General features: G+C 34.7%; 2 protein-coding genes across 2 annotated transcripts in view; one reads left to right on the top strand and one right to left on the bottom strand.

The window, feature by feature from the left end:
• Window positions 1-25,609, top strand: part of ZNF804B (zinc finger protein 804B) — a 588,638-nt gene that overhangs the window by 23,299 nt on the left and 539,730 nt on the right. The gene's annotated exons all lie outside the window — the stretch shown is intronic.
• TEX47 (testis expressed 47) lies at window positions 11,356-12,988 on the bottom strand. The gene is made up of 2 exons (XM_025379455.1): window positions 12,906-12,988; window positions 11,356-12,299 (listed from the first exon to the last, which is right to left on the bottom strand). The coding sequence occupies exon 2, from the start codon at window positions 12,193-12,195 to the stop codon at window positions 11,434-11,436; it is 762 nt and encodes a 253-aa protein (XP_025235240.1). The 5' UTR covers window positions 12,196-12,299; window positions 12,906-12,988; the 3' UTR covers window positions 11,356-11,433.

Below are 25,609 nucleotides of genomic sequence, written 5' to 3'. Positions count from 1 at the left end.
AGTAGAACTTGCTTAGCTGTGGTTTTCCAGCTCCTCCGATATGGTACAGTCCTCTGTGTAAATATCTTTAGCAGCAGGCATGGGTGAGTGGTCTTCCTAAGAATTATTGCACAAATAAGCATTGGTGTACAAGAGGATTCTTGGGGGAAACATTATACTTATTTCAATGTTATGTGAGATCCCTAAATATTTTTTCAGTTACAGAAACACTGGCACTTTCAAAAAAAGGCCAAACATGCAAATGTCAAACTGATAATTACCTTCCCTTTATGTGGTAAAAGGAATATAGAAACTGTGGAAATCATCTCATTAAAAGACAATATTGAGTACCTTCATAAAAATCATCCTGGTTAAAAAATATTCAAACTTTATCTCTTACAGTCCATCATTCAGCTCCCTCACCCCAATAAGTCAACCCAATAGGCATGTGGCTAAAGTGCCAGACTTATAAATACTTTAAGTTTTTGCATGTCGTTTGTGCTTTGTGAGACTGTAGAAAGTAACAGTAATATGTGGATTTTGGGAAAAATTCTATACCCAAAATAAGGCCATAGAATTGTAGTCCTGATTTCAAGGGGAGAATGAGAAAGATGGAGACTTCATCTAGCTTCCACACTCCTATTGATTAGTGCTGTGACTTTGGGCACATCTCTACTTGCTTCATTTTCCTCATTGAGACACTGGGCTAGAATAGACAGTATTAAAAGTTCCCTTAGTGTGATGTCTTCATACATAATATCTTAGAGGTATGATAGTTATATTTCTTTAAAAATAGTACATTTTGAAAAGAGATGCTGATCATTGTAGAAGGTGAACGATGGGTAAATAGGTTTGTTATGCTACTGTCTTCACTTTTGTGAATAAAAATGTTTAGATAATTTAGATAAACATGGAAAGAGAAACATAGCTGCAGAGAATCGTTACAATAATACAGGAATGGTAAAAGAGTAGATTGAACTTTCTTGCCTCTTCCATCCTAAAAAACATGATATGTTAGTTTATTCTAAGAAGTTACTGCAACATAAAACGTGATATGAACAGTAGAACGTAGTGGGAAATGGGAACAGAGAAGTCGGAAAAATTTCCAAGGCCCCTTGGGTCATTTTGGTTGAAATGCTTTATCATTTTGTTATACGTGTCATATAAGACTTATTCATAGTCAAGTTTAATGAATACACATTTAATGAATATACATTACAAGTTTCATGAATATACATTAATGAATATACATTACAGAGATAAATGGTTCATGAATTCACCATCATTTTGGATCATGCATTATTGCTCTTTAAAGTCATTAGTTTGGAAAATTGAGATTTGATTATAATTTGTAATTTGCTAGCATGCCCTAACTGGGCAAAAAAGGAAGTGACCTGGATAAGGGCCAAATTTCAGAGCAAAATTTATAAATACAATGTGGTTGATCCATAAAGTATATAGAACACAGGAGATAATCTTCAATTAACTGTAAAAGTTTGACCATGGAAATAGCAGTGTATTAACCCAAGGCTTGAGCTGTAACATTAGAGCTCACACATATTCTCAACTCACTTTCTGCACAGCTAGGTTTCTTCTAGAGATGAGTGCGATTATTTATCTAAGCAAATGTTTATTAAGAAGACAACATGCTGTTCCTGAGCTGTGCACATCATCACTCAAGACCTTTAAAGTCCAAGATTATTATACACTGCCATTCAAAAATGGATAGAGCCCTTTTCCCCTGGGGCCACAATTGGACGTTGAATCTCACATGAAAAGGCAGAACCAACCTCACTGGAAACCAGAATAAAGAGTTGATCTTCCTTTTACTAAAAACTTTAGAATCCTAAAAGTGACCTTTATATTTTTAAATACACTCCTCACATTCACTGCCAATGGCTAAGCTTTGGGAAATACTGTCTATACTTGTTTCCTCACCAGACTCTGGCTCCTCAACCTACCATATCCTGCTTCTGCCTCTACTGCGTTGCATAGGTCACCCTCTCCAAGTCACCAATGATCTTCTTGTTATTAAACTTACTTTTACATTTCTTTCTCACTTGACTTTGACACAGAAATTGATGTTGAGTATTCTCCTCTTTAGGGAATGTTCTTTTCTTTCTCTGCTTTTCTTTTTCTGCTTCTGGGCAATTTGAATTATGTTATCTTACATTTCTTTGTAGGTCGCTCTTTTTTTTTTTTATAGGCATTTCTCAGGATTTAGAATGAGGCTTTCTTCTCTGCTTATTCTATATATTTGTGTTGGTGACAGATAGAACCATTCCTGAAGTCTCAGACATTATCCAGAAATTGATTTCCAAATCTTCATGTTCTTGTCAGATCTACCTATGAGCTTTGAGGAAATATATCAAACTCTGCATTGGGTGGTATAACGTTGGTGATTCTCAGACACCTCAAATTCGGCATGTTCAAAACGAACCTCATCTCACTCCCTGTGAAACCCAAACTGTTGCTTCTCCAGTATTCTTGATCTTAGGGAATGGCACCTTCACCTGCCTGGTACTTCATCCTAGACTCTTTCCTCTTCTTCACCCTCTTTATTTTCAGACAAATACCAAGATATTGGACACATCTCTTGATTCTTTCGAGCTCTTTCTGTTCATTAAAGGACACTATAGAAGTCTGTCTTTGTACAGATTTCTATTATCTCTTTCCTGGATTGTTGTAATAACCTCTTCCCTTAAGGTGTATCTATACAGTCTCATTACCTGGTTCTCATCCGATCTGTTTCCCACAATTCAAAGTGGTCCTTCAATAATGCATATCTAACCATAGTATGTCTCTGAGAAAAATAAAACTGCTTTCCATTTCCATTAAGATAATGTCATGATGCTTCTTTATTCCACTTTAAATGTCTGCATAATCTGACCCTATACCTTGCTATCCAGCCTCATCTCTCACGACTTCCCTTTGTACTTGAGGTCCTGCCTTGTAGAAATTCTTTCAGTTCTCCCAACACGGTATGGATCTTCTTGCCTTCAGATTTTAGAATATCCCTCTGTTAGACTACATACATATATAGATATGTACATACAGTCTCCTCTGCCAGGAACACTCCCCTCCTTGACTTTTAATTGGCTTACTTCTATTTAACTTTCAGAAATCTCTGTATCTTTGTTCTCTTAGAGGCATCCCCTGATCCTCTAAATTAGGTGAAGTTAGGAAACCATTGTAACTTGGACCTCCAGGATGACAACAATTATTATAATTTTTTAACTTCTTTATATGTCTGAGGTGAAGGGAGAAAGATCCTGCATACTCTCTAAGGTAGAAATTATGCTTATTTTGCTTATGACTATACCCCTGCTGATGCTTGGTAAAGTGCCTGACACCATTTTTCAGTTCATCCTTGCTGAATAACTAAATGCAGAGAGAAAATAAAATGTAATATTTGTCAGGTACTCCCAGTACCAATTGAGAGAAATAGTGGGCAAGCTATTTCAATATAATACCAAAGGACACCTTGGCACCTAAATTTTAATTGCGAATAGAGTAGATGCTATACCAGTGAATTTGGGGAGGGCTATAGAGAGCCCTTTATGTGCTTGTGTCTTCCATAGTCCCTAGGATATGACTGTGCATATAACGGGCAATCAATAAATAATTCTTGGATTACTGTTTGAATGACTTTTATTTGATTAAGGGAAGAAATTAAGCTCAATAAGCACTGCTGATTTTTCTTCTCTTTACTAAATGCAGATATAAGATTAAGGGGAGATATCGGAGATTTCAGGCTAAGAATAATCTTTGGGGTAATTCCTCCTTTATTTTAATTTATCAAACTGCTTTTATTCTGTTTTCTCTCCTAGGAGTTGCTCACTTATATCAGAAAATACTGTTAGTACCTAGCTATTTCAACAAAGAATAAGATTTCATATAATTTATATGACCTACACCTCATCTGAAGATATCAATATGGAGATATCCAACCAGGAAGGAGCAATGTTTGTTTGATAATTCCAACAAAAATTGTTTGATTTCCATTTCAATAATGAAAATATTGATAATGGCCTGTTTATGGGATTGCATAACACTTTTGATAACAGTAAAATTAACCTTATGGAGTAATTTTTACAGATATTTTAAATGATTCCTTTTTGTGATGAAGCACTAAAGATATAAATGAAGAAAAGGCCATGGCAATTGTTTACTAGTTGCTGGCAGGAAGATGAGTGTGCACACAAACATGGCAGCAGAGTTGCTAGAACATGGTTGAGTGAGGACAGAAGAAAGTTCCTTGAATTTGCCAGTCTTCACAGAGGACATAATTTGATTGAGGAGCAGAATTTTGCTAAGAGAAGTGAGGAAGGGTGACAAAGGCAAAAAGCATGCAAAAATTAGGGAAATGTTAGAGAACAAAGTGTGAGAAAAGAGAATGAGAAAGGAGAAAGAGACATGAGAAAACCATAAGGTGAGTCTGGGTAGCAAAGTAAGCATGGATCAGAGAATCAAGGCTTTGCAGATTATTTATTATATAATTTTGCTTTTTATCCTGAAGGAGAAATGGAATCCATTGAAGAATTTTGATCAGGGAAATAACATTTATTGAGTGCTGACTATACTCAAATTACTGTGAATTTAACTGTTAACCAAATAGTGAACTCTGTGAATAAGTGTTTATGCACACTTCTTTAAAGACGTTCCTTCCCATTGAGTTTAAAGGCCTTATTACTAGGAGTTTACATACATATGTGAAAGATGAATCTGAGAATATTACTTAAAAGATGATAATATTACTTAAAAATATTATGAATTTTATTACATAGAAAATTACTATTAATTTACTTAATCGTAAAATATAGATCCTGTTATCACTCTCATTGTGCAGATGAGGAAACTGGGGTACAGAAAGGTAAAGAAACAAATTACACTTCTACAAAGTTGTAGAACCGGTTTCACTTCAGCAATTTGACACCAGAATGGCTCTCTTGATTAAACCTTATGCTATAGTGTCTTTATGTTTGAGAGAAACATGATATAACTGAGAAGAGAGAGTAGGAAGAAGAAATTGGAGGGAGGAAAATGCCTAAGCAGGGCACAGAAACAAGATCAGACAATGGGAATACCCTGGAAAATAAATGAGGATTGAATTGATTGGCTGTCAATCATACAAAGAAATAAAGGAATCTAGGATAATTTTTGAATTCCTGACTTAGCAGCTGTTTGGAGAGTGGTTCATTTTATAGCAACAAGGAGGGGGTGGGAGGGGTAGGTTGAAGGAATAGTGGCAGCAGGGAATGATGCATTCATCTAGTGCATGTGGAGATGCAGATGCCTGTGGAGTTCCAGTGGGACTTCTTGAGAAGGCCCTGCATGAGGCCTGGAGGCCAGGTGGAATTTGGTGTAGTAGTGAAGAAAACACGTAGAATTAAATCCAGACCCCCTAATTATGCCCACAAGTCCCTACATAGTGTATCTCTGGCCACTCTCACCAACCTCACTCCCCTCTTGCTTCCAGTACTCTGGTCTCTCTGGTATTCTTTCTGTCCTTCAACACACCAAGCTTGCTCCTCCCCCAGTGCCTTTGCACTTTTTCTGTCATATGGAATGTTCTGACCATTACCATCCCACCTCTTTTCATTCAGATTTCAGTTTGAGAAGGCTTCACTGATCACCAAATGTAAAGCAGACCCATTAGTCACTGTCAATATTATGACAATTTTTAGAGCACATGAAATCATCTGAAATCATTTTCTCTATTTGTTTTTTTTTTTCATCTTCCAGAGTATATGCTCACTGGAAACACTGGCCTTGCCTTTTTTACCATTGTATCTTCAGGGTGTAGGCAGCAATGCAGACAACATAGTTGTACAATACATATTTGTTAAATGAATTAGTGAAGATATAAATATGTATTTGAAGTCATTATCTCTTAGATGAGAGTTGAGGTCATGGCATTAATTAGAATGCATTAGAGAAGCATGCAACTAGAGTGATCAGGGAAAGAGAAGAATGGCTTGACATCACTATTATTCTCTTCATATCTTCTTTAAGGATAAACGGTAATCTTTTCAACTGAAAATATAGGTGAACTAATTCTATAAATATTCACATTCAGTTAAAAATGGTTTCTTTTTCATTTGAAATTTATAGCTACTTATGCTTAAATAAAATATATTTGTCTACATTATATGGAAAATCTCTTTTAAGTTTCTGTCTATATGGAAACATACTAGCAAAAGCATTTTAATAAATCCAAAGTACAACCATTGTTAGAAATTAACAACAAAACAAATAACTAAAATAAAATGTATTGAACTTGGTCTTTCAAATAAATAAGAAAACACAGAGAACAGTAATAAGAACTAGTTTTTTTATATAGTAACTCAACATGAGGCCAGCCAATATAAAATTTTTCTCAGATACTATAAACTGCCCATACCAATTAAAATTCTAAACTAATGAGAAAAAGTGAGTAGACAGGCATAATTTACTTAAAGTTACTTACTTGTAGAGGAACAAATGTTGGCATAATTAATGTGGTGAAGTTAATGATCACAAGACCCTAAATGGGAGAATACAGTTAACTTGCTTTTACTGTTACTGCTGTTACAGTTATACCAGTATACTGTTATACTTCCTTTTACCATCGGCCAAACACCTTTATGTATTTAGGTCTCAGAATCTTTACCTGTGGAATAAGAGGAGTCAAACAGATATTTGAAAGGTACTTCTTGGGTTCTCTCTGTATGCTGTTAAAATCAGTGCACTGTGTTTACTACATACATCCTGTCCACAATCAGGAAATTTAAGTAACTGACCACAAGGGGGAGAACTTTAATTCTGCATTAAATTATTTAATACGATATGAAATGATTTGAAAGTACTTGGCTATGTGAGGTTGGGGATAGGCTGCTTCATTTCCACTTCCTTGTGGAAATTGGGACATTCAACTGCTAGTGATAGGTTTAACTTAATTGAAATGTGATTTTGTGTTTGTAGAGTTATGATACAGTCACCGGATGTCAAATTATATTTGTATTAAGCAATGATGCTCCATGAAGGTATCCAGATGCCTTTTTTATTAAAGTGATGATAGTAGAATGTTAGAATTCACCGTGGAAGAGTTTTTCCTTTCAAATAATGTTGTTTAAGTTATTCTGCAAGAAATCTATTACCTTCTTGAATGTCAACTCTGAAACAAGGATAGGATAATCAACAGGGCAGTCTGTTGTGAAGTATTCATATAAAAAGAAAAGAATTAGAATAGTGCTAGCCACACCACTTGAATGTAATATGATCATTGGCTTTATATGAGTATATGTTATATGTTTGTTGTTACATGAATATTAAATATTATATGTTCACACTGTTAAATATTCATTTTTTTGTTTGGGTTAACTTAAGTACTTTTATTTTATTTAAAATTTTATTTTAAGGCAATTATAGCTTTCTTTGTTTTTAAAAATTTTATTTGATTTTATTTTAAGTTCCGGATACATGTGCAGGATGTGCAGATTTGTTACATAGGTAAATGTATGCCATGGTGGTTTGCTGCACCTGTCTTCCCATCCCTTAGGTATCAAGCCCCACGTGCATTAGCTATTTACCCTGATGCTCTCCTTCCCCTCGTACCCCTGACAGGCTGCAGTGTGTGTTTCTCTCCCTGCATCTATGTGTTCTCAATATTCAGCTCCCACTTATAAGTGAGAACATGAAGTATTTGGTTTTCTGCTCCTGCATTAGTTTGCTAAGGATAATGGCCCTCTGTTCCATCCATGTCCTTGCAAAGGACATGATCTTGTTCCTTTTTATGTATAGTATATATTCATAGTATTCTATGGTGTGTGTGTGTGTGTGTGTGTGTGTGTGTGTGTGTGTGTATTTGATAAAATCCAGAAATTTTATCAATTTTTATAAATTTAAAATATATATATACACACACACACACACACACATATATACATATATATACACACACGCACATATATATAACATTTTCTTTATCTAGTCTATGATTGATGGGCATTTGAGTTGATTCCATGTCTTTGCTATTGTAAACAGGGATGTGATGAACATAAGCATGCATATATCTTCATTCTACTATTATTTTCATTAAGAATTAACTTATGAGTCATACTAAGGCTTAAAAGTTCACATTTTTACTACATTTGCAAGGTATGAAGATAAGATTTCTGGATTTTATCAAATCTACCCAAACATACACAGCTAAATGAGTCCGATTTAAAGACATTATATTAGTAACCTATATAAGTATCTCAATAACTCATTTGTTACTGAAAACAATTTGTGCTTCCCCTTAGAAGCATTGTCACTCTCTTTTTAATATGTTTAGTGACAGCAGACCTGTCTTTGAGAGTGAGTATAGATTAAAAAAAATTCTATATGGAGATCAAATCTTAAAGTTACTAATTAAGTTGGAGTGTAATGATAATTTGGAGATCAAAAATTAGGTATAATTAAAATATTCAATCTCCCTTTGATTTATAAACCTCCTTTATTCAACTGCCATTGAGTCACAAAATGTTTTCGGCAATGGTAGTGTTACCTGGACAAATATAAATCTTCCAGAAGTGACTCCTATACGGGGTAAATTTATTTGAATAAATTCATTCTGATGTATTCACAAAAATGAACAAATAAATAAGTAACTGAAATTATTTCTAGTCACAATGTGTTTATTTTCCAGTTATGTTCATAGTTGAGCCTTCATGAATTCTTTAAAATTATGATATACTAAGTAAATCAGCAATTTTATCGTTGACAGATACTCTATAACTTCTTTCAAAAATGATTAAGATTGTTAATAATTCTCTTTTTGGCTTAGTGAATTAGGTTTCTATCGGTATTTCTCACGCCAAAAAGTATTATAGACCCATAAAAAAATCTATGCCAGGCAGTGTGGTGAATATACATCTTATTGCTACTTGTACATCCAGTGACTAGCACAGCGATTGGCCGACTAGTACATTTTTACCAGTAGCTATCCAATACATTTTGGTACATAAATTAATGAATAATAAATGATACAAAGAGCTTATATACATATATATTATTTTCCCCATTACATATGTATTATTTTTCCACAGTGCTGCATAATCATTCACCCAAACCTTAGTGGTTAAATAAACAATAATCACTAATGTTCACGGAACTCCAATTTGGGCAGGACTCAGTGGAAACAGCTCATCTCTTCTCCACACAATGTCAGCTGAGCTGGCTTCCCAGGTTTACCGGAGGCCTGGTATCTGGGGTCACATGTCTAGTGGATGATAGCGGCTGTTGGCTGCGACCTCAGCTCGGGATGTTGTCTGAAATTGCTGGATTTCTCACAGCATAGTGTTTGAATTCCAGGAGCTAGCATTCAAGTGAGCAAGGCAAAGTGCACAACATTTTTATGACCTAGCTTTCAAGATCACACGGAATCATTTCTTTTGTATTTTAGTGGTTGAGGCAGTCACAGAGGAGGTTTGCCTGCGTTCAAGGGGAGAGAGTTAGAAGCCACTACACAATCGGAGGAATAGCAAGCTCATGTTGTAAGAAAGGCGTGTGGGATTGGATATATTGCAGTAACCATTTCTGGAAAATACAATATGCCATAATTTCTTATTTATAAACATACAATTTTTTATCCAAAACCCAAACTTCTATTCACTAGCTAACTTTAGAAAATACTATTCCCAAACAAAATTCACCCTGCTAAAGAAATTCTGTCTGATCCAATAAACATTTATTATCCATTATTCTCTTATATATGCTAGTCTTCTGTCCCAAACCACTTTCACATTCATTCTAATACTGGACCAAGGAGTATATCTTTGTTAAACGTTTTCTCTATTCCTTTTTTGGCTGGGAAAATATTTACTTACGTTTCCAGTCAGTTTGTCACTGATCATTTACTACTGATGGGCCCCTGTGTCTTTTTCACAGTTTAAAGAATAGACAGCCTATTGCTGATTAATATTAGGTGTTTTTTTCTAAATTGATATAAATTTTGAAAGTTATATACTCTTTCTTAGTTAGAAGAATTCTCATTTTGTCTAAAACATTTTTTTCTATTACTAACTTGAAAGAAAATTCAAGTTCAGTTAAAAGTGAAAAACACCATTCTAATTAATGATGTATTACAAAATTTGGAAAATAGAATGGTCTTTCCTAAAATTTGATTCTGTTATGTAACAATGATGCATCTCATTTTTGTTTATCATATACATTTTGTTTGTTACATAAAATTTGGTCAGTATTTTCATATGCAGAACAAAATTTTCTGCAAACAAAACATTTGAAGTGCACAGTGAGATTGGTTTGGCCCCCAAATAAGTTAAAAATTAAATAAATAAAAAAATTAAAACTATGATATAAGTATTTTCTCCATTAACTCCAAAGTCTGTTTCATAAGATATTAAGGTAATTTGGGACATATATCATTGCCGTATTCAAAATGTTGATGTCAATTAATTGTTTAAACAAGCTAAAAACTTTTAAACAATGCGAAAAGTATTCATCTGGATAAAAGAAGGGATCAACTTGAAATTGGTCATATAGAAATCATATATAATTAGTTACTTTCTAGAAAGTGAATTGAGAAAATAACCAGATTGTTTATTTCACATAAAATCATTTAGAAGTAAGTTTTAATAGTGGGCAGATAATGTTTTCTGTGTACCCTGCCATATCCCTTAGCGCCTGGCAAATGTTTGTAACATAGAGGGATGTTCAATAAATGATGTTGCATGGAGTAGCACAATGCCATTTGAAAATGTATTTTCTTCTCATTCCAAATAGCTATTGTTTTCTGTAGCTTTATAATGGTCTCAATGCTCTTGATTGTATAGGCCAGAATATATGGGCTTTGGAAATATTTTTGATAATTAGATTTTGTTTTCTGAATGCAGGAATTTTACAGTGATTATTCCTTCACTTGTGCTCTCAAAGTCCTTCCTATATACTGCTACTATAATGATATATTATATTACATTACATACCATATCGTAACTACTTCTACATGTACTTGCCGCTAACCTTAGGTTGCAAGCAACTCAAGAGTGGGATTTTTTCTTCTCTGTTTTATACCCTCAGAACACTGTACTTCTGGTGTGTAGTCATGACTATTCATTAACTGTTGAGGGATTGGATGACAATCTGAATTCCATTTGTCTTTTTTCATCCATTTTATTTTTTTTGAAAAGTGTCAATTCATGAAAATGATGTTAATATTTGAGAACTTATGATAAACTTATTAAACCCATCTATCTAGTAAAATAATGTATTGAACTCTAATATCACAACAAATAGATACATTTTAAAGTTTAGCTCAACATACTCTGTGAAGATTAATATATTACCTCCATGTATATTGCAATGTTCTGTTTCTTTTCTTTTAAAAGGGACAAGTAACTTTAAGAATGTTTTCTTCTTTATTTAAGTAGCACAAATTCCTTAAGAGACATGAGCACATTATCCCTCTCAATCCTAGAAACGTGAAGGAGCAGGCCATACCACCTCAGAATCCAGAATGATGTGTATGGGTCTATTATACATGTTTATAAATGTTGCTGGGTCCATGAATTCTTCAGATTTGCACAAGTACTTTATGATTTGTTCTGGAAGGAGCAGGTCAGGTGCAACTTGGTGTAAGTTATCACCTGGTCCTTTAGTGCCTACTTTCATAGTCTTGCAAAGATAGACTGACAGTTTATGAGTTTGTGTGAGAAAATCTGTGATGACCTCTTTTAGGGACTGTGATTGTGTCACATCATCGAGATACATAACTGGCACTTTTATCACTGAAACATGCCATTGCATAAAAAGCCTCATTGGAATGTTATGAGAAATGACTATAATTTTCATTTGTTGAATAAAAAATTCTGTTTCATCTTTGTCATGGCCAGTATAATCTAAAAGCACTTGGTAGAGAGTGTCGCTGGAGGACTCGAGGATATGCAGAATGGAAGTAGGATAGATGAGCAGCAATCCTGTCACTGTTTCTCCCAGGTGATGTTTCAAAACTGACTGAAACACTTGTTCATAGTAGTCAGCAACATCTTTTCTTTCTACCTTTGTTTGTATCTTGGCCACTAGAAACATCCTATGAAGAAGGAATTTCTTTAGGTGTAGTCGTTGTTTCTCCTCTTGAAAGTGCAGGTAATTGCTACGTGGGACTTGGAGCAAAAGATGAGGCCCCAGTGGCAAAGGCCTTTTGCTGCCCTTCTGGTTACGGACCGAAAAGGACATGATGAGTCTTATTTATTTTACCAGATGATTCTAGTTTTTAGCTTTTCATGATATTTACGCTGTCAGGGTGCCTCTGTAGTGATGAACTCTTGTTTTCATTTCTTCTGACAAGAAAAAAAAAAAAAAAGAGTAAATCACAGTTTGTCAAATGTTACTAAATAGCAAAATCCCAATCTTTTACCAGTTTTATCAGGAAACAATATCTTTGAAATGAAAGATAATGTTAAAACAATACTCAAACTATAGAGTTTTTTTTTTTTAAATTTACAATGAAAGAGCTAAATCATATCCTAGGAAAAAACTTTGTAAATGTCATGTAATGCTGATTACAGATTGTCCTTTATAAGATAAATTTTAAAAAATGATATTTTTATGGTAATTCTTCCAATTTCTTTTATAAATCTAACTGGTCTATAACTCTTTTTTAAAAATCCAAGGCTTTCTAAGTCCTAATTAGCTATGTAACCTTTAGTCAGGACCCTAATAGTTAATAATGTTCCTTGATTAATAACAGTAAACATTTCAAGGGAAAAGTTTTGGTTCTTTGTTTTTCCTCCTATCTACAAATCTCAGAAATGATTCCTTTTTCCCCCCCTTTATTATTATTTTTTTCTTGTTGTTGTTGTTGTTAAGGGCTACATGAAGGTTTTCTGCTACTTTAACTTACTCTGCTTACAAATCTCCTCAAATTTTTTTCCAGGTCAACTTACCATTTTTCTTTGTTTCCTGTGCTTCTGTCACGTACCTGTCCTCCAGGCCCTGCTTGTCCTCCATCAGGCTCCCAACTGCCAGTTCTCTGGTGTTCTCAGCTGTCCTGTGTTCTGCCTTCCCTCGGGCATATGTGAGTCAGAATGTCAGCCCCATTAAAGGACCAGAGCACCAAGTTTCTTAATTTAATACGGGTATCTTGACAAACACTTCAAAGTCACTGCAGAGGAAGTGTGAATGGCTTATTCCTGAATGGTTTATTTTTAGTCAGGTGCATTTGTAAGTCAGACAGATGGTGAGAATCTGGACATCTTTTTCCTTTCTTTTTTTCTTTTTGATAAATAAAAAGTATGGTTGTAGAACTCCTCTGTTCTACTTAGACACTAACTAAAGACTTTAAGAACACATATCTGAATCTATGTAATGGTGAATATGTGATGAGAAACTTCTATAGTAAGATTTGGCTTACTTAACTTAATGTGAATTTAAGAGCTGTACCTCTTAACATTGTGTCTTAAAAGATGCACCTCTTAAAATTGTGTCTTAAGAGATGCATCTCTTAAAATTGCATCCACATGAGTTCTCAACAATAATTTTAAAACAAGTTTAGAAAACACGTTTATTCAATTTTTAACAAACCTAAGAGTAATTTTTTCCCTGAGGTCTGTATTATCCAAACTAATGATCTGATTTTAATGAAAATACAATGATAAATTATCTAAGTAAATGAAGGTAGAGAGGTGAGTTAATAATTATTTAATGGTGTAATACATAAAAATGGACTATTCTTCCTCATTGTGATTCACTTTGTCACTCCCTGAAGCAATACAATGTTTCCCAAGATGTAAACCATGGTGCCAAACCATGTCATTGCCCAGTCTAGTTATTATCTCACTCTCATTGTTCTTACAGCTTTGCTGGAAGAATGTGTCCATGTTGACCAGAGTCTTCATTATGGCCTTCTCTCCTCTCCTGGTTTCTATGATATTGCACTTTCTTGGATTTCTTTCTAAATCTCTATATGTGGCCTCACCCCGTAATACCTTCCCACACCCATCTCTGGAAAATACTGAGGCTCCGCGCTCATGATGTGGATGGATGTCCTGCTCTACTTCTTTGCCGAGTTAGCTCAGTACCATCTATATGTCTCTTTTGTGAGGGCAGGTAAGTGGTCCTTAAAGTCACTCTTGCCACTAGATTGCACGATTGAAATTGGAAAGTGATCATGGGACTTTCCTGAGGAGCTTAGCTGTGGACTAAAAATCTTTTACAATCTGAGGCTCAAGGTAGACACAACTAGTTGATTGGGGTTGAGAAAGAAGAAGAAACTGAGATCCCATTCTAGATGATTTTTGCACAGAAAATTCTCAAATTATCTTCAGTCACTTATTCACAACTCTTCTCTCCTTGGATGGAACTCTGTCTTTTCAAATTTAAAACGAAAACATTTAAACAATTATTTTCCTCATTGAACATGTTTTCCTTTACAAATACCCCACTTGTGTCTAAAAAATTAACACTTTTTTTCCTCTCAGTTCCCGGGCCAAAATCCTTGGTATTATATTTTCATGTTTCCTCTAAGTTGTATACTCCAACTGTATTCTGTTACTAAGTCTTTTTACTCACTTTAATATGCCTTAAGGGTTCTTGATTTACACTACCTCTTTCACAGTCCTACTTCTTTATTTGGATTATAATAAGGGTCTCTATCCACAGTATTTCTAGATTTCTCCACCCCAAAAATTCAGCTAAGAGTGTGAAACCGTAAGCCCTTTGACAAATCTACTTTATAAGGTTAAAAAGATTCGGATTTTACAAAGTCCTCCCTGCTTATTTCCCCTCCATAGAATCCTGGGTGGCAAAGCCTCTGCCTTCACCACGTCCAGAGGGACTTCCGGTATTTATTTCCAATTCCCATTGATGGATTAAGCCAGATAGAACATGGGGACATGCAACAGTGTGATTTGTTACCTAACACAGCTACTGATGAAAGTCAGTAGGAGAATTTATGAGACACTGCCACCCAGGAGCCCCTTTTCAGTGCATAAACTCAAACTAGTCTTTTATACACTGGTAAGATTCTTCCTCTTCATGAAACTGTTTTCCTTACTGACAGACCAATTTCTTCCCAAACATGGTCAAGAACTACCCCTCAAGATAAGGCTTACCCCAGGATGTACTGTTCCACCTCAACTTTCTGTTGACTTCATTTACATATTTTTATTATAATTATGTTCTCAAAATATAAAGAATTGCCACAGCAAATGAGAGTGATGTACTATAGAGTTTTGAACAAGATTGTTAACTCACCTGGTCAGATTCCCACTATCTTCTTGGATTCCCTGAATCTCAGAATAAATAATAAAAACTATTTCATAGTTCTGCTTGCTTTATCTTCTGGCTTTGCTCACTCTCCTCCAGATCTAGTTATTGTGCACTGCTTTCTCCAAATCTCTTTTTTAAGATTTCTATTTCCATGGGTATCACAACCTTGATGACTTCCCCCTTCTTCTAAATCATAGCTCCCCACTCTGATCAATACTTCCAACACAATATCTCTCTGATAAGCACATGTGTCTTTCCACATTTTGCTCCTATCAAAAGAAGCTTAGTGGTAACTTTTTCTTACCATGTGTGCTTTTTGTTTTCCTTTTATTTCATATATCTAGATTCCTCCAATATAAACCTAATAGAAGAATGATATTTCATTCTTCTATTATTCTCCCCCAACTCTATAGAAAATCAACTAAGCTATCCTTTCTTCAAAAGAGTGATAATATCTTAACAAAGCCTAATTGTTGTTATCTTGAAAAACATATGAACTATCATTTCTGTAAGTCAAAAAAGGCAAGTAGAGACAATTTGTGTGGTTCAAACTAATACATTCAGAAGCAACAGTTTGTAATCTCCATGGATAGTTTGACATCTGTATTCAATTTTCCCAAAGTAATTTTCCATTTTCAATGATTTTTTTTTTTTTTCTGTTGGGTTGCTTCCTCAAACTTTGAGCTTCATTGTCACATGGCTATCTGAAAAGTTTAAAGGCAACTTATTTCCTTATCATTCATCAGTCACACTCTGAACTGTCAAGGGTAAGTTCTGACTAGATAGAAATAGAAGCAACATGCAATTCAAACAGTTTTTGGGTCATTGTCATGTGTAATTAGAATTGTAGACTCTCTGCTCAATGGACATTCAGCATTTAAGTGCCCAGGTGCCACAATCCTTATGTGCCATCTATTAAGGGCAAGTTATTTACCCTTAGATGATGACTGAAGAGAACTCTTCTATCTGTCTATGTATCTGGATAAAGAAGCATTTGTGTTATTCTACCCAGAATGATCCGTTTAGAATAGCTATCCAAATTCAAGTTCAAACAACCGATAAGTCACAGAACCTTAATAGAAGCTTAGGATGCCAAGTCTTCTTTCAATTATTCTACTTATCTACCTTTTTAATTCAACTTATCTCACATTAATACATAGCATGTACTTGTAACTCGTGTCAAACAGTACACCTTACTATTACTGATATACTTTATGCCCTGGTTTCATTTTTCAGAACCAAATGCTTCTGAATAAACAAACTTAATCGTGTCCTTTTGTTTTTGTAAGCCAGATAGAAAGGATTAAAACAACTAAATACCATTTATTATTCACCATGTGCCATGCACTAGATACTTTTACATACAGTAACTAGGCTACTTTTAACAGTAACCCTATATGATAGACAGAAACTTTTCTACAATTTATAGAGGAGTAAACTAAAATGTAGAGTAGTTACGTATTTTGCACACAATTAAAATCTTTTCTCAGCAGCCTCCATATTCTGTCTACCTGAGTAAAGAGGAGGTAAATTATCTCCTATTTCTATCCATGACCACAGTGTAATTCTTCCCCTTGTCTATGAGATGAGATGATATCCAAACCAAAAGATAGCTTATGGTTTGGATAAAGTAAATTTAAAGAAAAACTTCTACATTATAGCTAGGTTTCAGCAGCATTTATCTACTATTATTATCTACTCATTTGTCTCAGATTTATTGATGCTTTTGGTGTACCAGGCAATATCATTAGGCACTATAAGAAATGTAAGTCTGAAAAATACCTGCTCCCTAATTTCAGGAGCTTAGAGTCAGGTACAGGTGACGAAATGTACATGAATCTGAGATGTTCTTGAGACAGAACAGGGAAAAACAATAAATACCATGCAAGTGATATTTAGTGCTTTAGAAACACCGATTTAGAAAGGGTAAATTTGGAGTTTTCTTAGAAACCTTAGTGAAAGAGTTCTCATTTGAGCATGGCCTTCAGAGAAACAGGATTGAGGGACAGCTTCATGAATTGGTCTCACATTCATTCCTTTAAAATGTGAGGTTGTGCATTTACTAAAGTTGATTTCCATCTGGAATACCAGACTTTAAACTCTCACCTGTGCTTGGGTCCTAGCAAAACAAAACACTCTAAATCATTTCCTTTCACTTTATGTCTTATATCAAAATGATCAGCCAAAGAGAACTAATCATCTAAATAAATGGCTTACAGCTTGGGTAGAGCCTTTCACTAAGATCACATATAATAAGCTATTGAGTAGACAAAAAATATACTTGATTTAGCAAAGCAAATCTGAGTGAGCTTAGTTATCAAATCACTAGGTATTTGAATATTTATTGAAAAAGATACTCCCCCTCCAAGAAAAAAAAAAAGAAAAACAAAAACAAAAACCCAAACTAGATTACTTTCTCTTTCATTGACTCTCTTCAATAGTATTATGGAACAGTGTTTGGTAATTACTTATCAAGGAGAGCGCAGGCTAGGAACATTTAGTTATTTGATTACAACATTTAACATAGTTTTCATCTATCTGCTATTTGTAGACAAATGTGCCAGACTCTATGGAAATATTCTTGTGAATCAGATATTCTATCTGCACATGAAAAATTTAATTCTGTTAGTGGATCTTAAGATCCCCACGACTATGTTAGTACAGGACTGGATGGGCGTATACAAGTGTGCAAAGATATAAACAATGAAAGCACAAAATGCAACATTTAAACCTGGTTGGAAGAATAAGCATTTAAGCTGGTATTAAAAAATAGATATGACGTGTGTGTGTGTGTGTGTGTGTGTGTGTGTGTGTGTTTAAAGCACAAAGAGCAGAGGGCATATGTTAAAGGTAGGAAGTGTGGCACATCATTAAGAAAATGGAAACAATGTGTTCTGGCTAAAGCACTAGCCCTCAAACCACAGAATCTGCAAATTTTGTTAAACTGAAGATTCCTGGTCTCTAGGCCTAAAATGTCTAATTAGTAGGCTTAAAGTGAGACCCCAAAATTTGCATTTTTGACCAGTAATCTCCCAGTCTCTCTACATACCTCACTTTAAGAAAGAAGAGGCTAACTCACAGTGATTCAAACCATGACTGTCTATTAGAATAATCTAGTGGAGATTTTTTTGCTTATTTAATTTTATGTTCATAGGTGTTTGGGGGAACAGGTGGTGTTTGGTTACATGAGTAAGTTCTTTAGTGGTGATTTGCACGATTTTGGTGCACCCACCCAGCACTCAAAAAGCCAGTTCCCAGTCTTACTTAATTAGTCTGGAATGGAACCCTGGTGTGTATGTTTGTTAAAACATCTCCAGGTGATTCTAAATGTAGCCAGGAGTGGAACTGCTAGAGGGTGAGTTGTGGGGAGGAGAGGAGAAAAAAAAAAGTAAGTTGGAATCAGTTTGTGGAGGACTTCGATGCCACGCTCAGAAGTTTGAATTTTACTCTGTGGATAGTAGAGAATCACGAGAATTTCTTGAGTGCCCATAATCATAACTGTGTTAAGGAAGTTGCCATGAAGTGCAGAGGAAATGGAGACGGGAAATACTAGAGGTACCCAGAGCCCTTTTAGGAACTCTGCAGTTGGCAAGTGAGCCCTCTTATCTTCTGCCGGCTTAACAGTAAATTGTTTCAACTTTGCTGAAAACCAATTTGCAAATGTAAATCATAAGCTTAAAAATCTACTCTTTGACTAAGTAATGCCTCTTCTAGATCCCATGGTAAGTAAATAAAATTATGAGTTTCAAGTTGAGGCTAAGTGAAGAAAAAAATTTAAAAAAGAAATAAAATTACTGACAAACATTTGAAATATAAAGATAGTTTTTATATAAAAAAACTTTAAAAAAATGAATATATATATTAATGAACAACTACTATGATGCCCTTGAAATTAATTTTGAAGAATATTTCAAGGGAAGAAAAAATAGTTATTCACTGAAATGAATACCATAATATAAAAAATTATAGATATTTAAAAATAAAATTGGGATCTGATATGGTTTGGCTGTGTGGCCCCACCCAAATCTCATCTTGAATTGTAATCTCCATGTGTTGAGGGAGGGATCTGATGGGAGGTGATTGGATCATGAGGCAGTTTCCCTCCTGCTGCTATCGTGATAGCGCGGGAGTTCTCAGGAAATCTGATGGCTTTAAAAATGGCGGTATGTGCTGTGCTCTCTCCCTCCTGCCTCATATGAAGAAGCTCCTTGTTCCCCTTTACCTTCTGCCATGACTGTAAATTTCCTGAGGCCTCCTCAATCATGCGGAACTGTGAGTCAATTAAACCTCTTTTGTTTATAATTTGCCCAGTCTCAGGTATTACCTTTATAACAGTACGAAAGTGAGCTAATAATATCTTTGTTCAGGCACAACTTTTTTTTTTAAACTCAGTAAAAGAAACTGGGTCCCAGAAGCTACAGTGGTCTAAGCAGCAGCAAGTTTATGCATTCATTTTTGTTTGTTTTTGTTAAAATATGTTAAAATTGTCACACTGCTGGCACACTTCATTTGCATGAAATTCTATACTACACTAACTAATTGTAGTAAAGTTGCCTTCTATCTCTGGGACAAGACAAAAAAAAAAAAAAAAGCAACGAAACTACTCTGGAATGTAATTTTCTCTGAGATCTAACCAAACTCTGTTTAGTGGGTTGGGAGAATATAAACGAAAATAACATTTTGACATTTGTCCTTCAACTTTAAGAAAATGGTTTGCCTATATAATTTTTGGTAATTTTTTAGAAGATCATATTTTCTACCCTCATATGGTCCTCAGATTTAAACCATAATGAACAGGGGAAAAAAGGAAAAGAATGCAACTGAGTGCTAAGGCAGAACATTGTGACAGAAGAAATTAATGAAAGTGGAGTATATACTGAATATTAAGGGCAGAATTTCATAGGGCCAACAAGATAACGATCTATATTTTTCACATATGCAGGCAAAGTGGATTTTGCAATTGCCAATTACATTAAATGCACTAAATAAAGCTCCTAACATTGATATGATAAGGCACCACCTTAAGTTTTCCAGGCTGCAACTGTGCATAATTTTAAAATGGTTTTCTGAAAACCATTTTAAGTTTAAATTGGATTCCCAACTTTATTTTTAAAAAGCATAGAAACAAGAAAAGAGAGAAATCTAGCCAAGTTTTAATTGGTAGAATTTGGGACTGATATTTGTTTTGTATTTTCCAAATTTTTCAAGTGTGTCTATGTTATTATGTTCAGAAAAAAATAACATTAAAAAATAAGGCTATCCCTTTGGTTTAGTGAATGATGATACATGTGTTGCTTTGTTTGTAAGTCTAGGATTGTCTAGCCTAAAAGCCTGCTATTGAGTAAAACTTGTAAAATGATGGATCATGAACCAAATTGAACAAAGAGAATCTTCACTCAGAGAAATCTTGACCTACTAAGAGTCAAGATAGGAAAATACAAGGGTGTAAGATAGGGCAGTTACTAAGACACAGTCCAGGAATTTTATCCCAGACACCTTGCATACTACCGAGTAAAAGGTGAGTCTTTAAAGAATTTGCTCCAGTTGGATAGAGTCTGAACTAAGGCAGTTGCTAAGACTGAAAATGTGCGAGCTGTCACCAAGGTAGACAAAACTTGATCCACTGGATATGGGAGGTTAGGAATGCAAGGATTTAGAGATGACACTTCAGGTTTGAATATCAGTCACTGGGAGGACTAACATTTTTTCTTTAAATAAAGATGGAAGATACAGGAGGATGCCCAGATTTGGGAAGAAAAATAGTTTGTATAGATTATCTTGAAGTGGAATGGCCATGGAAATATCCAGGTATAAATGTAACTATGAATCTGAAGATCGGAGGAAGTCTGGACTTATGATGCAAATTTGATAGTTGTCTGCATTGAGGGTAGAACTGAAACCATGGGAAACAATGAAGTCATGAGATAGTGAAAGGAAAGAAGAAGGTGGAGAAGCACATTGTGGAACATACAGTTTTAGGGAGCAGGCAAATAAGAGGCAGTGAAAGAGGCAACAACAAATCAGAAATAGGTGGAGAATTAAGAAAACACAGGCTTATGAAGGTCCCTGCAGGAGAAAGGTTTGAAAGTTGGTGGTTGAAGTAAAATTCTAAACAAAGATAAAAAAGCTTAAGGACTGGGGTGACCATTTAATATTGGGAATTACATTTCCTAGAGGTTTAAAGAAAAGTAGATCTGGTAAAATAGCTGAGGGAAGCCAGGTTGCGAGCATTGAGTGGATCAAAGGAGAATAAGTGGTCAGAGGGTAGACCACTCCTCCACATTTGTCAGTAAGAAGAATGAAAGCACTCTGATAGTAAACTGTAGAGGAGGAAGATAGTAGATTAACAGTAGTATAGTAATCCTAGGTTTTTACCTATTAAAAACTAGCATGCTGGGTTTCTTTTTGTCTTTTCTATCATTGTGTCCAGCCAGGAAGGTGGAATCTGAAAATGGAATGCTGTATGGTATGCTTTGAAAATATTTTAAGATTATTAACTTCTATACAGAGATTTGGAGACTACAGATAACAGTAAACTCTCAGTTATGTTTCTTTTACCTTCTTTTAATCAGTTTTTTTTTTCAGCTTCTTTGCAAGACAGAACGCTAAAGCTTTATGACTTAACTAACACACAGTGCACATTATGATGGGGTGACATAAACACAACACATTTGAATTTAGTTTTTTATGACTTAAAATCTTTGTGTAATAGCAAAGTTGCTTTACACATACAAATTTTATTATGATTGGAGTAATAGCTTCACAATTTCATTACTCAGGCCCATATAACCTATTATGCTAAAATGTGATATCAATAAGCTAATATCTATTTTAATGCTTCCTTTTGGTTTAGCTTTGAACAATTGTCACATGGAATGGAGAAAATTTGACTAGTAGAAGTTTAGAGCTGGAGGGGAACTTGGTACCACTGACATAACATACTCCGTTTAAAATTAAGAAAACCATGACAAAAAGAGATCAATATTACTGACTTCAAGTTGCTTACTTGTAAAGTTGCCAAGAAACATGTATACATGAAATACTAAAACAGTGAGATAATAGTTCACACTAGAGTATTTTTTAATATATTATAAAAGTTTCAGTAGCTAAAGTGGTGCTAGAGCTATTCTGAAAGAAGTTGTAGGAACCTGAATTTTATGACACTTAATATTGAGAACCATTAAATATTTTAAGCAATAGAGTTATATGATCAGTTACACATTTAATGGTGACTAGTTTTGGGAAGACAGAAATTTTATAGTCAGGTATGCCCTACTAAAACATCATTGTATTCCAAATATGCAATGAGGGTCTAGGCTAGAATTTAGAACTTTAAAATGTATTTCTTTTTAAAGTAACAGTAATATTAATCCAAGTCTAAATAACATATTGTTTTTATTCTATGTAACTAGAGCAGCAGTACAGTAAAAACAACAAAATAAAATGTTTTTAAATATTGAGTATGTCCTAGATGCCTAAGCAGATTGCCTTTAATTTATCCAACAAGCCTTTATTATCCTGGAACTTTCCCAGCATCCACTAAATTTAAAGCCCCTTTGCCTATTTTAACTCAAGATACCTGCACATTTTCTTGGAAACTGTACCTACTAACATTAGCAGTTGTAGACAATTGAGAGACTTATGTATCACTGTTTTAATATATGTGAACATAATGTATGGTCACTTTTTTTGTGAAGACTATTTTGTGAAAATTTAATAGCGTGATGAAGTAGAGCATCGTGTTGATGGTGCCTGCTTCATTAGGGACAGCACATTCCTAGGGGTCTAGAGTAAGAATGCAGTGGTATGGGAAGTATAGGCACCTGTCCTCCATCATCATCATGAATGCCTCTCTGATCCATGTCTCACCTGTCATTATAGTTCTTTGTCTCAGTGACAAGTACCTCTTAACTATATATGTGCCACTGTTGGCCTCATGGAAACCATTTCAATAGTGGTATGTGTTCCAAGAGTTCCTAGGCAAAGCTGTACTGGTCTCTGTGTGCCTTGTGTGCTGAAATATAGATAATAGATAATAGCTTTGTGGGTTTTTTTTTTTTTTCCCCTAACTCAGGAGATTTTAAGTGACACATTTTGTAAGATAGTGGCAGAGCTAACTGTGAGGACCTTATTTCTAACCCATTGATTTAGCTAGTAGAAATCATTATTTCCATGTGTTTTCTATTTAAACTTTTTAAATTTTAAATTGGCTATATCCCTTCCACTGTTCAGTTGCGGTATACTCAGAAAAATCGAAACATTAATCATACAAGGTGAATAAAAGCATAACTATAAAGGCAAAGTTCTCAAAATCATATAATTAGTTTCAGAGTCAAATATTAAAATTATTTGAATTACTCAATTCTTAAAGTTGTCAACTCTTTTAGCTATAGAACTTGAGTATAGATTGCAGTTGCTGTGATTATATTTGCTCCTAATTATCATTTTCATTAAGGATAGTTTGGATTTAAGAGAGGTCACACTTTTTTGGTTTGGTTCCCTGGGAAGAGTAACTTTGTTTTAATCATTAACAGAGTGGCAAGTGTAAGTTAACTTTCATATCTGGTATTTTCTCTACCTTAAAATAAGGTAGAGAATAGCCTGGCCTAGTCATTGTTATATGGATTGAATCTCTCATCTACTTCTCAAAATAATGCATCTATCTACCATGGACCCATATTTAATGCCTATCTCATTTGAGTCTGTGTGTATGCGTGTATGTGTGTGTGTGTGTTGTTAGAAAAGTTCTTAAAACTTTTCAGTAATAAGCCATTATCATAGTAGAAAGAAAGCATACTTTTAAGCTTTGACTCTTGACCAAACTGAAGGCCGATTTTGGATCTCAGTCTCACAAGGTTCAGGGAGGTGATATTTAATAAGTTTCTAGAGGTTAAGGCCAGTGGTGTGACTTGTGTTCAGTGACTCATCTTTGTTGTTAGAAATTTGCCTCCAGTGATCTATTTGAGAACCAGGCTACTTTTACATTTTTTATAAGGTCATTCTCCAAGACCTATGCCTCTTAAAAAGAGGAAAATTCTTCGTGGTCATGTTATTATATTGGAATTCAAGTGCAGGTCTCTGGCCTAATGTATATCTTCTCTGCCCTCAAAAAACTGTTTTCTTTGTGACTTAAAAAATAAAAATTCTATATCTTTTTTGACTGAAGATGACTTTATACTTTTAACCTATATTTCAGAAAGCCAATCTTTAGAAAAAATGAAATATTTTAAGCGAAAACTAAAGCATAGCCATGCTCTGCAAACTTTTAAAACAGTTTCAGGCTGTAATTGCTGTTTTCCATTTGACTTTCAAATTTGTTTTCATTGGCATAATTTTATTATTTTATAGTTAAGCATTTTTTTATAATAAAATATAAAGGTGAACAATAAAAGGAACAAAAATAAGTTTATATTATAAAAAATAAAATTAAAGAGAAAGATTTTTGTATGGGCAGGGTGATGGCAAAGTCAAATAAAATTCAACCACACCATACAGAAGAGCTAGATTAAATCTTCAATGCTTTGTGTTACATGAGTAGAAAAGAATGATCGCTCTGAATACTTTATAACCTCTAAGAGGAGAGAATGTTGTTGCAGCAATATCTGGGAAATACAATCAGTGTGTCTGAAGCCAGCATCTATTTATCTTAAATTAATCTTTTTATTTTTTCTGAGTAAGTGGATGATAATCCTGGTGCTGGGTGCCAGTGTCTTTTTATTCATGGCATAGATAAAACTAGAGCACTCCTATGTTGGTGAGAGCTATACAATTTAAAAGGTCTCAAGCTGTAACTCTTCCATAAGATTATAGACAGCTTTATAGATTTTCAACATGATTTTGGGATTTAGAATCAGTAAATAATTGTATTTAAAGTAAAGTCTTGTGCATTATCAAGTGTATTTTACCTTTCTGCCCTCAGGAAAGTATAAACAAGGTGTTCTAAATATAAGGCAGCAATTTTTCTTCTTCACTATTAAATTCTCTGGTCAAAAGAGTTCCTACATCCAAAGTGGAAAAGGCTTCACTAAGCTGTAAACTATCTGGTTGCTGTTAGTGTGAGCCATAGGGTGAAGAGCAGCATGGTGCCTCTGATACAGTGAACCTCAAATGACACCACATTGAAGGCCCAGTAATCAGGCTTACATTCAAATATGTACTTGCTTTCTCTCTTCTGAAAAGAAAACCAGGCTGGGCACAGTGGCTTATGCCTGTAATCCCAGCACTTTGGGAGGCTGAGGAGGGAGGATCACCTGAGGTCAGGAGTTCGAGACCCATCTGGCCAACATGGTGAAACCCCGTCTCTACTAGAAATTAGCCAGGCATGGTGGCATGCACCTGTAATCCCAGCTACTCAGGAGGCTGAGGCAGGAGAATCACTCGA

Source organism: Theropithecus gelada, chromosome 3 (assembly GCF_003255815.1).
Source record: "Theropithecus gelada isolate Dixy chromosome 3, Tgel_1.0, whole genome shotgun sequence".
In the NCBI taxonomy this organism is placed as follows: domain Eukaryota; kingdom Metazoa; phylum Chordata; class Mammalia; order Primates; family Cercopithecidae; genus Theropithecus; species Theropithecus gelada.
This window is presented reverse-complemented; position numbering and strand designations above follow the sequence as displayed.